This window comes from Salvelinus fontinalis, chromosome 16, assembly GCF_029448725.1.
Source record: "Salvelinus fontinalis isolate EN_2023a chromosome 16, ASM2944872v1, whole genome shotgun sequence".
In the NCBI taxonomy this organism is placed as follows: Eukaryota; Metazoa; Chordata; class Actinopteri; order Salmoniformes; family Salmonidae; genus Salvelinus; species Salvelinus fontinalis.
Window position 1 is genome coordinate 4110438 of NC_074680.1, and position 15128 is coordinate 4125565.

A 15128-nucleotide genomic window follows, 5' to 3' on the forward strand; every position below is an offset into this window, starting at 1 on the left:
GTCAACAGTCTTTAGAACCTCTGATGCTTCTACTGTGAAGTGGGGCCGAATGAGAGGGGATTGAGTAAGGTCTACCATGACCTGAACATGCGCGTTCATGTGAGAGCGAGCTCTGTTCTATCGCACTTCTGAAGACAAAGGAATTCTCCGGTTGGAACATTATTGAAGATTTATGTTAAAAACATCCTAAAGATTGATTCAATACATCGTTTGACCAGTCAAAAGTTTGGAAATTCAAGGGTTTTTCTTAATTTTTACTATTTTCTAGAATAATAGTGAAGACATCAAAACTATGAAATAACACACATGGAATCATGTAGTAAGCAGTTTATTTATTTAGAATTCAAGGCACACTTAACCAGCATGGCTACCACAGCATTATGCAGCAATACGCCATCCCATCTGGTTTGCGCTTAGTGGGAATATCATTTGCTTTTCAACAGGACAATGACCCAAAACACACCTCCAGGCTGTGTAAGGGCTATTTGACCAAGAAGGAGAGTGATGGAATGCTGCGTCAGATGACCTTGCCTCCACAATCACCAGACCTCAAACCAAATGAGATGGTTTGGGGTGAGTTGGACTGCGGATTGAAGGAAAAGCAGCTAACAAGTTCTCAGCATATGTGGGAACTCCTTCAAGACTGTTGTAAAAGCATTCCAGGTGAAGCTGGTTGAGAGAATGCCAAGAGTGTGCAAAGCAGTCATCAAGGATAAGATGAAATATAAAATATATTTTGATTTGTTTAACACTTTTGGTTACTACATGATTCCATATGTGTTATTTCATAGTGTTGATGTCTTCACTATTATTCTACAATGTAGAAAATATACAAAATAAAGAAAAAACATTGAATGAGTAGGTGTGTCCAAACTTTTGACTGGTACTGTATATATATATTGTATTCATATAAAAATTAAAAAAATCCTACTTCCTGCAGCTATGGCTACAGCGGTGTTTGTCAGACCAGGAGACATCCCGAAAAATCGGTCTTCTCAAGAGAATGTCTGTAGTGTCCGAATGGTTTGGCCTGCAAACTAACATGACCCTTCTATGGAAAGATGAGACTCTCACGAACACTATGGCGTTATTTTGCTCTACGACCCACACAAGCACCACGGGAGTTGTTGCAAGTCGGTACCGCTGATCTGCCAACTTCTGTCTGTAGTGTCCAAACAGTTTCGGCTACACACTAATATGACCCTGCCAACGAAAGGTGAGACTCTCACTGTATATACTGTATAGAAGTACTTTAGTGACAAAAAAGGGTTAAATACGGGTAAACAATTATACAAATTATTTCCTGATGTTTCTTATATCTCTCAGACATAGGACAGACACTTATTAAAAACATACTTCCTTTTCATTTATTTTTTGACTACCTGTTGCCATAAATGAATATGTTATTCAATGCATTTCTATGATCTAATAGCAGCAAGGCCAAATTCAATGTTTCATCAAATAATACAAAAATCTTTACTTGGATCTTTACTTGGCTCATCCCGCTCGAGGGACTCCTTGTGGCGGGCCGGGTGCCTGCAGGCTGACCTCGGTCGTCAGGTGAACGGTGTTTCCTCTGACACATTGGTTTGGCTGGCTTCTGGGTCAAGCAGACGGATGTTACGAAGCGCGGTTTGGAGGGTCATGTTTTGGAGGACGCATGACTCGACCTTCGCCTCCCGAGCCCGTTGGGGAGTTGCAGCGATAAAACAAGATCGAAATTGGGGAGAAAAAGGGGGTAACATTTTTGGGGGGTGATAATTTGTGATATTGAATTGTGTTGGTTGTCAACGCAACCAAATGTCAACATTTGAAGGAGATGTTGGATTCACGTCTCCTTCTCAGCAAAAAATGTAAGTTAAAGAATAGGACTAAATCAAATAAAACTTTATTTCAAGTGCATTTAAAGTTCGTTTTTATTTAATTTCAGCCTTTTCTTTAACTTAGATTTTTGTGTTGAGATGGAGACGTGAATCCAAGATCTCAATTATTATTTTGAAGACGAACTGACTTAGTCAATGGCACAGATGGAACTCTCCAAGCAGAAGATAAATCTCCTTCAAATGTTGATATTTGCTTGTAATGACAACCAAACACAATTCAATATCACTTTTGAAATAGCCCAATAAATAGCCTATAAACTTGTCATAACAAATGATATGTTGGATTTACATCGCCAACTCTCCATTTCCAACCAAATATTAAAGAATGGTATTAAGCCAGTTGCTCCATCTCCTTTAAATGTGGATATTTGGTTGTGTTGTCAACCAAACACCATTCAATATTACTTTTGTAAGACAGTAAATAGCCTAAAATTAAGGCTATCTTACAAAATAATGTAACATTCAACCTTAAAATGAGTAACACAGCCATGGCCACATTGAGGTTACTGTAACTAAACATGTATTCTTATGTAGAGCATCTATAGGTTTACTTAGACATTTTGTGCATTCTTTTCTCATGGGCTGTCTGCTTAATACCTTTTCTCAATAGGGGGGGGCGCTGTTTTCACTTTGTAAAAAATCGGTCCCAAATTAAACTGCCTCGTACTCAATTCTTGCTCGTACAATATGCATATTATTATTACTATTGGATAGAAAACACTCTCTAGTTTCTAAAACCGTTTGAATTATATCTGTGAGTAAAACAGAACTCATTTTGCAGCAAACTTCCTGTCAGGAAGTGAGAAATCTGAAATCGGGGGCTCTGTTCCAGGGTCAGCCTATTAATTTGCATGGAATCTATGGGTCTACATGCACTGCGTACGCCTTCCCCTGGATGTCAGTAGGCAGTGAGAGTTGGAATGGGGTGTACAGCTCTATCTGAGGCCGAACAAGACCTGTTGGAATGACGTTACCACTCTTTCTTTTATTCTGCATGGCACGAAAGGGTCACCTGGATTGCGTTCTGAAAAGCTTTCGTTATCGACGTTAGATATCATAAACTAGTTATATTAAACCGACTTATATCAGTTTATATCAGTTTATTTCGATTTTCGGTATTTTGTTTGTTATGCGTTCTGGTGAGTTGGGCACTTCCGTGCCGCATGGCCAGCTTTGTTAGCTAAATCGACAGATGAAGACGACATTCTACAACCGAACAACAATTATTCTGGAAAAAGGACACCTTGTACAAGATTCTGATGGAAGCTCATCAAATAGTAGGAAACATTTATGATATTATTTCGTATTTCTGTCGAAAATGTTTAGACTATATTCCGCCCAGATTTCGGGTGCTGTCTCGCTATAACGTAAGCTGTATGTCGTACTAAGGTTATTTTTAAAAATCTAACACAGCGGTTGCATTAAGAACTAGTGTATCTTTAATTTGCTGTCCAACCTGTATTTTTTAGTAAAGTATATGATTAGTTATTTGATTAGATGATGTGAGTGTCAGAAATATATCCCGATAATTTTGGGCAGTTTGGCTACGTATTCACATTGTAAACGAATTGTACCGCTAAATATGCACATTTTCGAACAAACCATATATGTATTGTGTAATATGATGTTATAGGACTGTCATCTGATGAAGTTTGAGAACGTTAGTGAAAAAATGTATATATTTTGCTGGTTTATTCGCTATCGCTAACGTGCCTTGAATGAATGCGGTTGTGTGGTAGGCTATTGTAGTAAGCTAATATAATGCTATATTGTGTTTTCGCTGTAAAACACTTAAAAAATCTGAAATACTGGCTGGATTCACAAGATGTTTGTCTTTCATTTGCTGTACACCGTGTATTTTTAAGAAATGTTTTATGATGAGTATTTAGGTATTTCACATTTGTTTCTGTAGTTATTCTAGCTGCTTTGGTGAGACTTGTGATGGTGGCTGCAATGTAAAACTATGATTTATACCTGAAATATGCACATTTTTCGAACAAAACATATGCTATACAATAAATCTGTTATAAGACTGTCATCTGATGAAGTTGTTTCTTGGTTAGTGACTATTTATATTTGGTTATTTATATTTGGTCGAATTTGTGATAGCTACCTATGCAGTAAAAAAATTGTGAAAATATGCGGTTGGGTCTTTTGCTATCGTGGTTAGCTAATAGAAATACATATTGTGTTTTCCCTGTAAAACATTTTAAAAATCGGAAATGATGGCTGGATTCACAAGATCCCATTTTGGCTGTAGTGTTTACAAGCGCGTGGAAGAGAGCGCGTTCTTTGGTATTTTTCTCCGGTAAAGACAATAACGATTCTCCATCTTAAATTTTATAATTTATTTACGTATTAGGTTACCTAAGGTTTGATTATAAACGTTGTTTGACTTGTTTGGAAAAGTTTATTAGTAACGTTTGGGATTCATTTTGTATGCATTTTGATGGAGGGAAACTGGGTGGATTATTGACTGGAGCGCGCCAGCTAAACTGAGTTTTTATGGATATAAAGAAGGACATTATCGAACAAAAGGACCATTTGTGATGTATCTGGGACCTTTTGGAGTGCCAACAGAAGAAGATCATCAAAGGTAAGGCATTTATTATATCGCTATTTCTAACTTTCGTGGCGCACCTGCCTGGTTGAAATATGTTTTTCATGCTTTTGTATGCGAGGCACTGTCCTCAGATAATCTCATGGTGTGCTTTCGCCGTAAAGCCTTTTTGAAATCTGACACAGCGGCTGGATTAATAAAAAGTTAAGCCTTATTTTGATGTATTACACTTGTGATTTTCTGAAAGTTAAATATTTATAATTCTGTAGTTTGAATTTCGCACTCTGCATATTTCACCGGATGTTGGCCAGGTGGGACGCTACCGTCCTACCTGCCCATAAGAAGCACTGGCAAGCTATAGTCTTTCTAGTAGCAGGAATTTACAAGCAATGGTCCTTCCTCCTTGGGGACAGCTTACATTGCAAATATCACTTGAGAACAGCCTAAATCAGTGTCAGCTAACCTTCTCAGGAACTGGTCAGCATCATCACAGGGAACGGTATCGGTCCATGGGCTGGATATTGAGAAACAATGAATGTACTGTCATCTTTCACGGAGGAGAACACTATGAGGTATATCACCAAGGTGTGTTTACTCTGATTCAATTGCCTGACTTATTCTCTCTGTTATTCAGCAGCCTGTTGTGTGCATAAGGAATTGTCAATTCCAGTGAGAGCCCAGGTGACAAGAGTGAGCGGTACAATCGGCTAACCAATCGCAGTGGTATCAGGGCAGTCATTGTATCCATGCTCGCACCAAGCCCTAAGCAGCTGCTAGTACGGAGACTAGGGCTTTGTACTCCTTAGAGAACATCGCCGTCGTAGCAGCTCCGGCTTTACAGATTAATCTAAAAAAGGTCTATCAAATGAATCATTTATAACCTTAACAAAATGCCTTCACATTGGGTTAGGCGACCATTTGTTTGACTACTGTATGTTTAAAGGCCCAGTAAGTAAGATAGGCTTCTTCCTCTGTAAATATTTGTCATTGTGATTGATTCAGCATGCAGAATCTAACGTAGCTACTCAGTGGATGACAGTAGTACAAATCCAATTGAAATGGACAAGCCATGAAAGAAGACCACACAATCTTGATCTTGATGTTAATTCCCAGATCTATCTATCTAACCATGTAGTCAAGGCTATCTGGCAGAATGGGCCAGTATGAAGTGGTATTGCATTAAGTGGTTTAGCCTGGCCTATCTCTCCAATGGAGCATTAATCAAGAGGGTACAGTAATGGCTGCAATCATTACTGTAGGGATGCCAAGTGAATTTAAAGTGGGGTGGCTGGAGGCCACGGGATGGCATTGGTGCGGGGTTGGGAGGTTGGGGGGGTGACTTTGTGTGTGGGGGGGGTGACTGTGTGTGTGTGTGCGCAGGAAAAGTGCTGGAGAATTTGGTCATTAGCAACCCGCTCATTTAGATATATTGAGTCCAGATTAAAAATGCAGGACGTTTGGCATTTGCCAGAGAACACCAAGATTGGCAAATTCGCCACTGGCGCCCTGTGCTCTTCACAGATGAAAGCAGGTTCACACTGAGCACATGAGCACATGTGACAGACGTGACAGAGTCTGGAGACGCCGTGGAGAACGTTCTGCTGCCTGCAACATCCTCCAGCATGACCGGTTTGGCGATGGGTCAGTCATGGTGTGGGGTGGCATTTCTTTGTGGGGCCGCACAGCCTTCCATGTGCTCGCCAGAGGTAGCCTGACTGCCATTAGGTACCGAGATGAGATCCTCAGACCCCTTGTGAGACCATATGCTGACACATGCACATTTGTGGCCTGCTGGAGGTCATTTTGCAGGGCTCTGGCAGTGCACCTCCTTGCACTAAGGCGGAGGTACCGGTCCTGCTGCTGGGTTGTTGCCCTCCTACGGCCTCCTCCACGTCTCCTGATGTATTGGCCTGTCTCCTGGTAGCGCCTCCATGCTCTGGACACTACGCTGACAGACACAGCAAACCTTTTTGCCACAGCTCGCATTGATGTGCCATCCTGGATGAACTGCACTACCTGAGCCACTTGTGTGGGTTGTAGACTCCGTCTCATGCTACCACTAGAGTGAGAGCACCGCCAGCATTCAAAAGTGACCAAAACATCAGCCAGGAAGCATAGGAACTGAGAAGTGGTCTGTGGTCACCACCTGCAGAATCACTCCTGTTTTGGGGGGTGTCTTGCTAATTGCCTATAATTTCCACCTTTTGTCTATTCCATTTGCACAACAGCATGTGAAATTTATTGTCAATCAGTGTTGCTTCCTAAGTGGACAGTTTAATTTCACAGAAGTGTGATTGACTTGGAGTTACATTGTGTTGTTTAAGTGTTCCCTTTATTTTTTTGAGCAGTGTATATCTCTACACTGTCTATATGCTTAACTGGTAATGCTGTCCTTGATGCGTGCACCTATTCTATTTACCATTACATCACCAGCCATATTAGATTGAGACTGAGATTTAACATGTTTCCATATTTTGTTTATTAATAAGAATCTATGCCTCTGCCTCGACTTAATTCAACACAGATAAAAACACTGTTTTGATTGCCTTATTACCAGCTGCTTCCTCCCTCTGCATAATTCATAGGGCGGTTGTTATCAATCTCCAGGGGAACACAACACTGATGCCCATTAATATTTCATCTCACTGACTTCAAAGTCTCAGCAGAGCAGACCCCTGGACTAGGCCAATATATTGGACATGGTTACTATGGTGGTGTTAAGCTCATTTGAACAGACAGATGGACAGACAGACAGACAAACGGGCCGGGAGGATAATAGATGGACTTACAGAGGTACGGACATGTACTGTAGGCAGAAAGACATGACAGAGAGCTCATGAATAAAAATGTCTTGTACAAAAAAAAGCCTTTGCCCATTGTGTTTGAGGAGCGACGCTAAAACCAAAACCATTCAAGGATACAGAGAGAAAGCCATAATCAATATTTCTACAGATACCACTGCAAATTGTACATATTGCAACACTGTAGGTTTTCCACATCCATTGAGCCTGTGAGATACATGAGAGCTCAGGCGAGACCACCAGTGTGTTTGTGTGTGTTCAACCCATGCTATGTGTGCTCATTCCATGCGGCATTTGTGTCCAACCCATGTTAATTGTGTCTTTCTCTACCATCCCCAGATGACAGTGCGTCGGCGGCCAGCAGCATGGAGGTCATGGACCGCATTGCCTCCCTGGAGCAGCGTGTCCAGATGCAGGAGGACGAGATCCAGCTGCTCAAGTCAGCGCTGGCCGACGTGGTGCGCCGCCTCAACATCTCGGAGGAGCAAAACGCCATGATTAACAGGAGGGGACCCACTAAAGGTAACTGATGTGTCACACAAACAGGCACAGACAGATACACACACACATGTACATGTGTATGCGCATACACACATCCCAGGGAGGTTTAATTAACGTTTTGAGAATGGAAATGATCGTTTATTTGAAGGTAATTAAATCATGTTCTGAGAACGTTTCAATAAAACACTGCTGGCTTAGGTTAACTTTTGAAAAACTCCAAGCACAGATAGGACACATGGAAATTAATTTGCTTAGGCATTAATCATGCAAACACATTTCTTTTTTTTGTGGCACAGCATCCGTGCGATCCAAACCTATGATCTTCTATCCATGGAATTATTCCACTGGCCACCAGGATGGAGCTAGCATGCCATTTTTTTTTACTCATACAAAGCTGTTCATTTTAGTGTATTCAATTAGTGGGTGTGGCCAACACACCTGAACACACTTAACAAGATAGACAGTAGAGAGAGTTTAGTTGATGCTTTTTGTGTTCTATGTTTTTAAATAACATTTTTAGAAGGTTCTTTAAACGTTACTAATGTTTTCTTAATGTTCTGATAACATGACGTTTAAACAACCCAGAGAAAACCTGCAGTACTGAACTTCCCACAGAAGAACATTCATTCTTAACATTCTCTGAACTATTTGAGAACATTCCCAATGTCAAACCAGTTGGAGAATGCTCATAGGATATTACCAATAATTTTATTAAACGTAACCATGTCTGAACTTTTAGGAAACGTTCTTTTAAAGTAATGAAATACCAAGAAAATATGTTTTTTTGTCAAGTTCCTTAAATGTGCTGAGAATGTTCCAAAGCTAAGCAACTATTCTGCACCATTCCCAGAATGCTGTGGGAAGGTTGTATGCAAAAATAACCATAGTACAACCACACTCTCACCAAGCTCTAAGAAACATATGGTTCTCAGAACGTTATGTGCTAGCTGGGATAGAACATATGGATCTCACACAGCCACACACACGTGTAACCATTTGGTTCCCTCCCATTCCAGTCCCATCTTCTCCTATTGTGTTTCTCCACCTATGGTATCTCACTGTTTACGCTACTTTCATCTTCCTGTCATCCTTTCCTGGACTCTATTGTTGTGGTATGTGTATGTACGGCTGTAGACCCAGCTTTGATGAAAAGGTCCCCATCGAAAGACAGCAATGATGGAAAGCCAGGTAGGCTCTGTCCCTTCTAACATGGCCTGTCAGGTAGGCTCTGTCCCTTCTAACATGGCCTGTCAGGTAGGCTCTGTCCCTTCTAACATGGCCTGTCAGGTAGGCTCTGTCCCTTCTAACATGGCCTGTCAGGTAGGCTCTGTCCCTTCTAACATGGCCTGTCAGGTAGGCTCTGTCCCTTCTAACATGGCCTGTCAGGTAGGCTCTGTCCCTTCTAACATGGCCTGTCAGGTAGGCTCTGTCCCTTCTAACATGGCCTGTCAGGTAGGCTCTGTCCCTTCTAACATGGCCTGTCAGGTAGGCTCTGTCCCTTCTAACATGGCCTGTCAGGTAGGCTCTGTCCCTTCTAACATGGCCTGTCAGGTAGGCTCTGTCCCTTCTAACATGGCCTGTCAAGGTAGGCTCTGTCCCTTCTAACATGGCCTGTCAGGTAGGCTCTGTCCCTTCTAACATGGCCTGTCAGGTAGGCTCTGTCCCTTCTAACATGGCCTGTCAGGTAGGCTCTGTCCCTTCTAACATGGCCTGCTTTGTGCAACTCTATTGAGCGCTACTGTGTCTACTGTGTCTTTTTAGTACAGTTTACATTTTAGGACATCCCTACTCCCTATGGCAAAATTCCATAGTCTCCATGACAAAAGTCCATAGTCCCTATGACAAAAGTCCATAGTCCCTATGACAAAAGTCCATAGTCCCTATGACAAAAGGGAGTAGGGATGTCCTAAAATGTACATTGTACTACTGTGCACTAGTGTCTACTAAGCACTACTGTGTATACTGTCTGAGCACTAGCGTCCACTGCGTCTACTGACATTGAGCACATTGTCAATGAAGGACATTCTGATGTTGTTGCACTAGACTGCATGCCACTCAAGTCCCCTTCACTCAGAGTGGGTGAGAGGTGGTATGCTGTGGAAACACTTGCATGGTTTTTCCTTAATTCTAGCATGTCCTGACACCCACACTAAATATCACATTATGTGTCTACAATTCACAGACAAACTTTGAGATGCCAGTTACTTAGGTCAATTTTGTCGCGCAATGTATATTTTCTCAGTGAGATACAGGGTAAGTAATCGCTCCTCTGCTCTACACAGAGCCGAGCCATGGCACGCAACACAGTGGTTCATTTGAAATACACAGTCCCCACTCACTCTCTGCCTGGTGCCCCTGTTTGATCTAATTCTGCTGTATCACACACACATACACACCACACGCCAGCTGGCAAAGCAAGCATAACAAACCTCACCAGCTTCTCTGCAGTGATATATATTTCAAAGCCACTGTTCTGCAGTCCATACAAATACAGGCTTTGCTACCCTTCTCAGTGCTGTTAGCAATTATGCTGAGGAGGAAAAGTAGGCCCCTAATGGCATTAGAATGGAGCGCAGGGAGTCACTCGAGGTGTGAGTGATGGTCTAGCAGTGTGACTGCACATATAGAGGCATGTGTCTATTGAACTGTTGTTTCGATGAATCTCAAATCAATGTTATACCAAATCAAATACAATTGTATTTGTCACATGCTTCATAACAACAACAGGTGTAGACAGTGAAATGCTTACTTAGGGGCCCTTCCCAACAATGCAGAGAGAAAAGAAAGATAAATAATAGAAAAAGAATAACACAAGGGATAAATGGTTCCAGACTTGATGCATCGGCACCGCTTGAACAGTCTATGACCTGGGTGGCTGGAGCTGTAAAAAAACTGTTTAGGGCCTTCCTCTGACACCGCCTGGTATAGAGGTTCTGGATGGCTGGGAGCTCGGCCCCAGTTACATACTGGGCTGTACGCACTACCATCTGTAGCGGCTTGCTGTCAGAGGCCAAGCAGTTGACATACCAAGCGGTGATGCAGCCAGTCAAGATGGTCTCAATGGTGCAGCTGTAGAACTTTTTGACGATCCGAGGGCCCATGCCGAATCTTTTCTGCCTCCTGAGGGGGATGAGACGTTGTCATGCCTTCTTCACGACTTTGTTGGTGTGTGTGGACCATGATAAATCTTCAGTGATGTGGACACCGAGGACCATGAAGCTCTCGACCTGCTCCACTACAGCCCCGTTGATGTGGTTGGGGGAGTGCTTGGCCCTCCATTTCCTTTAGTCAGCTCCTTTGTCTTGCTGACATTGAGGGAGAGATTGTTGTCCTGGCACCACACTCCCAGGTCACCTACCTCCTCCCTGTCTCATCGTCGTCGGTGATCAGGCCTACCACCGTCCAGTCGTTGGCAAACTTAATGATGGTGTTTGAGTCATGCGCGTCCACGCAGTCGAGGGTGAACAGGGAGTACAGGAGGGGACTAAGCACACACCCCTGAGGGGCCCCCGTGTTGAGGGTCAGCGTGGCGGCCGTCAAGAACTCCAGGATTCATTTGCAGAGGGAAGTGTTGATTCCTAAGGTCTTTAGTTTAGTGATTAGCTTAACAGAATTATCACGTAGGTATTCCTTTTGTCCCGATAGGATAGGGCAGTGTGGAGTGCAATAGAGATTGCGTCATCTGTGGATCTGTTGGGGCGGTATGTGAATTGGAGTAGGTCCAGGTGTTTGGGATGATGGTGTTGATGTGAGCCATGACCAGCCTTTCAGGGAATTTCATGGCTACAGATGTGAGTGCTACCGGGCGATAGTCATTTAGACATGTTACCTTGGCATTCTTGGACACAGGGACTATGGTGGGTTTTTTGGAACATGTATGTATTACAGACGGGTTCAGGGAAATCCTATGTGGTCTCTTAAGTTCTAATCAAGAAACAAAAGCCTTCACACGGTATATGCAGCTCGAAGGGTAACGAACGCCATAGCAGCTGAAAAGTTGTATATGTGGGTGCAGTTATGAATTGACCATTTCTGAAGGCGATGTTCAATACAGTTCGTCGAATGCTTCAGCTCAGTCCCATGAATGTTCCATCAGTCTATTACTCATACACCTCTTGTGGAGGGCAGATTTCCATATATTTTCAAGATTATAGAGGGCGTCTGAAGAGTTTCAAAATGTTGGACACTTTTCCAAAGTTCCCAGGTTTTTCAGAAGAGCCCAGGATTTCAGAAAAACCCATGAACTTTGGGAACGTTTCTAGCATTTTGCAACCCTATATCTGAATTTGAAAATTCCCAATAGCTGACCACTGTGAAAAGTGTATTTTCTGCATGTTCCAGCTAGTTCAATGCAAAGCACCATTCACCCTGTGGTACTTTCTGTGTTTGTCTTACAGCCAGACCCATGATGGCTGCCCTGCCTCTAAGACACACTGTCAGCAACGGCACTGTCCTGCCCAAGAAAAGCTGTGGCACGCTACCGTCCCCCACCGGCTCCAGGAAGGATGCTGCTGCACCAGCAAACAAAAGGTAAACACAGCTCAAATGCTCCCCATTACCTTCCCTTAGGAAAAAAGATTGCAGTCAGAGAGCAGTATAACTCCAGTACAATGCAGTATAAATACAGCATGCTGCAAATAGTGCGACCAAAATAACAGTTTTTTTTACGACAGTAACTGCAGTTTTGTAAGGGTTGTGGTAGAGGCCTAAGGCCAGGAGTTTTCCTGACCATGTGACCTGACCAGTAGGGCCAGTTTATGAGATATCTCTCAACAGTATTTTTATGTTCTGAATAAAACCAACTCTGTTTTAGTTTGGGCTTATTAAACCTAGGGACTTTAAATAACTGGAGCAGTAATGACTGTGTTTTCTAGATTTCGGGTATTAATATTGTAATATAGTCCGAGTAAATTGTACCCCTAAAGCTCAATAAGTGCACACAATTTAAATACACATTTCTTCCTCAAATAAAAATTCATACAACATCGGAAATCATTGCACCGTTGGTGTGTTTATTTTTTTAGTCCGCACAAACACATTATCAACACATTATTTGATTCCTGCAAACAGGAATCTGTGTGTCTTTCACTGTATTACTACTATCTCCTCTGTGGCCTGTCTGCCTGTGCTCATTTTCCCCTCGCATAAGTGTACCCTCCTCTGAAGGGAGAGCCATTGACATGTCACATGAATAATAAACACAGGTACAGTGCTGTCACAGGCATCCCCATTTACACCACGGTGGCATTCAGAGACGCCAATGATTTACTGATTGGGGCTGACTGGGGCCAAGGGAGTGCAGGTAATAAATCACAACTGGCAAGGGAACAATAGGCACTCCTCCAATGATGTTCATGCCTGGAGTCGAATTATCATAATCCAGAACTGAGGAATGGATAGTATATAGATGAGACTATAGAGTAAATAGGTATGAAGGGGAGGAGAGGGAGGGTGGGAGGGATGGAGTTCCTAACATGGATGCAGTATAGGTGAACCTTCTCGAGACTGAAGCAATAGATATAGAGTGATATGGAGCCGACCAGGCTAGACTCGGTAACACACTAAGGCACAGGGGAAATGTCAAAGGTCTGTTGTGTACTAATAGGACTCGAAGTGTAAATGGTTTGTCCATGCATGAAAGATAACAATGAATCCCTGCACATAGAGGGCCACGTTGATTCGGCCTCCTTCAGCTCTTGACTCCTGAACTTTAAGTCTTTGCACAAAGGATAGCTCACCCACCCACACTTCCTAACTCTGTGTTATTTTAGGATGAGAAGAAAGGAAGTCTGCAGGAAGCAGAATTTGTTTACATTGGAGACTATTGTTTGTATTTGTGCTGTGTTACCCGATGTTTCCACAAGAGATCCCTTCATACAGATAGACACACGCATATACTCATATTTGATCATAGACATACGGTATGTTTTCCTATTTGTCACAAAACCGTTTTCACCATACCTCCATTCATGCCAGTTGATCTCTATCTCATTTATATGGCACTTTTGCAGTCTTAACCACAGCTCTGTTCTGTAAAGATAATATCTATCAAACTGACAATTTGGTCCAAAACCAGACATGAGACATCCTCTTTGAACAAACTGGTACTGGCAGTTGGTATCCACTAAACAATACTGAACTTGATTCAAATGGATGCAAATGTTATTGTCAACTACTTTATTTACACATCAATTCTCTTAAAAATCACAGAGCGTGATACTGTAAATCACCAGTCTTTTTTTTGTCTTACCACCGTTCACTGTCTCCTTTTCCACTTCCCTGTTTCCCTTCTCGGTCATGCATGCCCCCTGTCTGTCCAGTCTCTCCAGTCTGTCTGGCATACCCACCAGACTTATCTACATCACTTCTCCTTACAGGTGAGAGTGTGGCCAAACTGTGACACCGTGACCATCCTCAAAGCTCATAATGTTACCTCAATGTTACCCATCCGTCATAGATCCATGAGTCATTGAATTAACAGATAATTTCTATGAACAATGACTAACAACATTCATCACAAAAACATCGCTCTCTACCAGGAAAGCAGTGGCAATTGTTATTGTCACTGAGTGGACTATCCTGGTTAAATATTGACTACTGCGTTGTTGAGTTTAGAGCTTGGAAGACGTGAAACATGAAACTTAAATGAAATGAATGAATATCTCTCTCTCTCTCTCTCTCTCTCTCTGTCTTTTCTCTCTCTCTTTCTCTCTGTGTGTGTGTGGTGGGATTTAGATCAAATACAGAAGGTGCTGCTCCCATGCCAACCAAAGTTGTCAAAAAGACCAAAGGTTTCAATAAATCCCCCATGGCCTAATTAACTCCATTCCTGATCTAGGTATGCCTGCTGCCTGGCATATATCAACTAACAAAGGTCCCCTCACAAACACACGCACACACACACAAACACACGCAAGCACGCACGCACGCACGCACACACGCACGCACGCACACACACACACACACACACACACACACACACACACACACACACACACACACACACACACACACACACACACACACACACACACACACACACACACACACACACACACACACACACACACACACACACACACACACACACACACACACACAAACAAAGATACACATCCCGAACCCTGTTTCAGGGGGATAACATCAGCTACAAACGGGAGGATTGAATGGATGGCCATTCCAGCCAATGAACTGCTGATTGGGCCGTTCTTTTGTGAAGACATTTTAATGGCCCGCTTTTTAACATGTTTCAACCATCTCCTCTAATACCATCATAAATGTGGCCATGAACGAGTCACAGGGAGGAGAGAGGGAAAAATCTCTCTCTGTCATAGATCAGTAATCTGGTTTCCTAGTATAGGGCCTTCTTTGGTGTATTATGAT

General features: G+C 42.6%; 1 protein-coding gene across 4 annotated transcripts in view; it reads left to right on the forward strand.

Moving 5' to 3' along the window:
- LOC129812537 (echinoderm microtubule-associated protein-like 1) overlaps positions 1-15128 on the forward strand; it is a 91724-nt gene that overhangs the window by 42064 nt on the left and 34532 nt on the right. For 3 of the 4 annotated variants that reach the window (XM_055864174.1, XM_055864173.1, XM_055864172.1), the window contains exons 2-4: positions 7584-7766; positions 12143-12275; positions 14066-14122. In XM_055864174.1, coding sequence (XP_055720149.1) covers positions 7584-7766; positions 12143-12275; positions 14066-14122 — 373 coding nt within the window. The remainder of the gene's footprint in view (positions 1-7583; positions 7767-12142; positions 12276-14065; positions 14123-15128) is intronic. The other variant, XM_055864175.1, reaches the window with a different exon arrangement.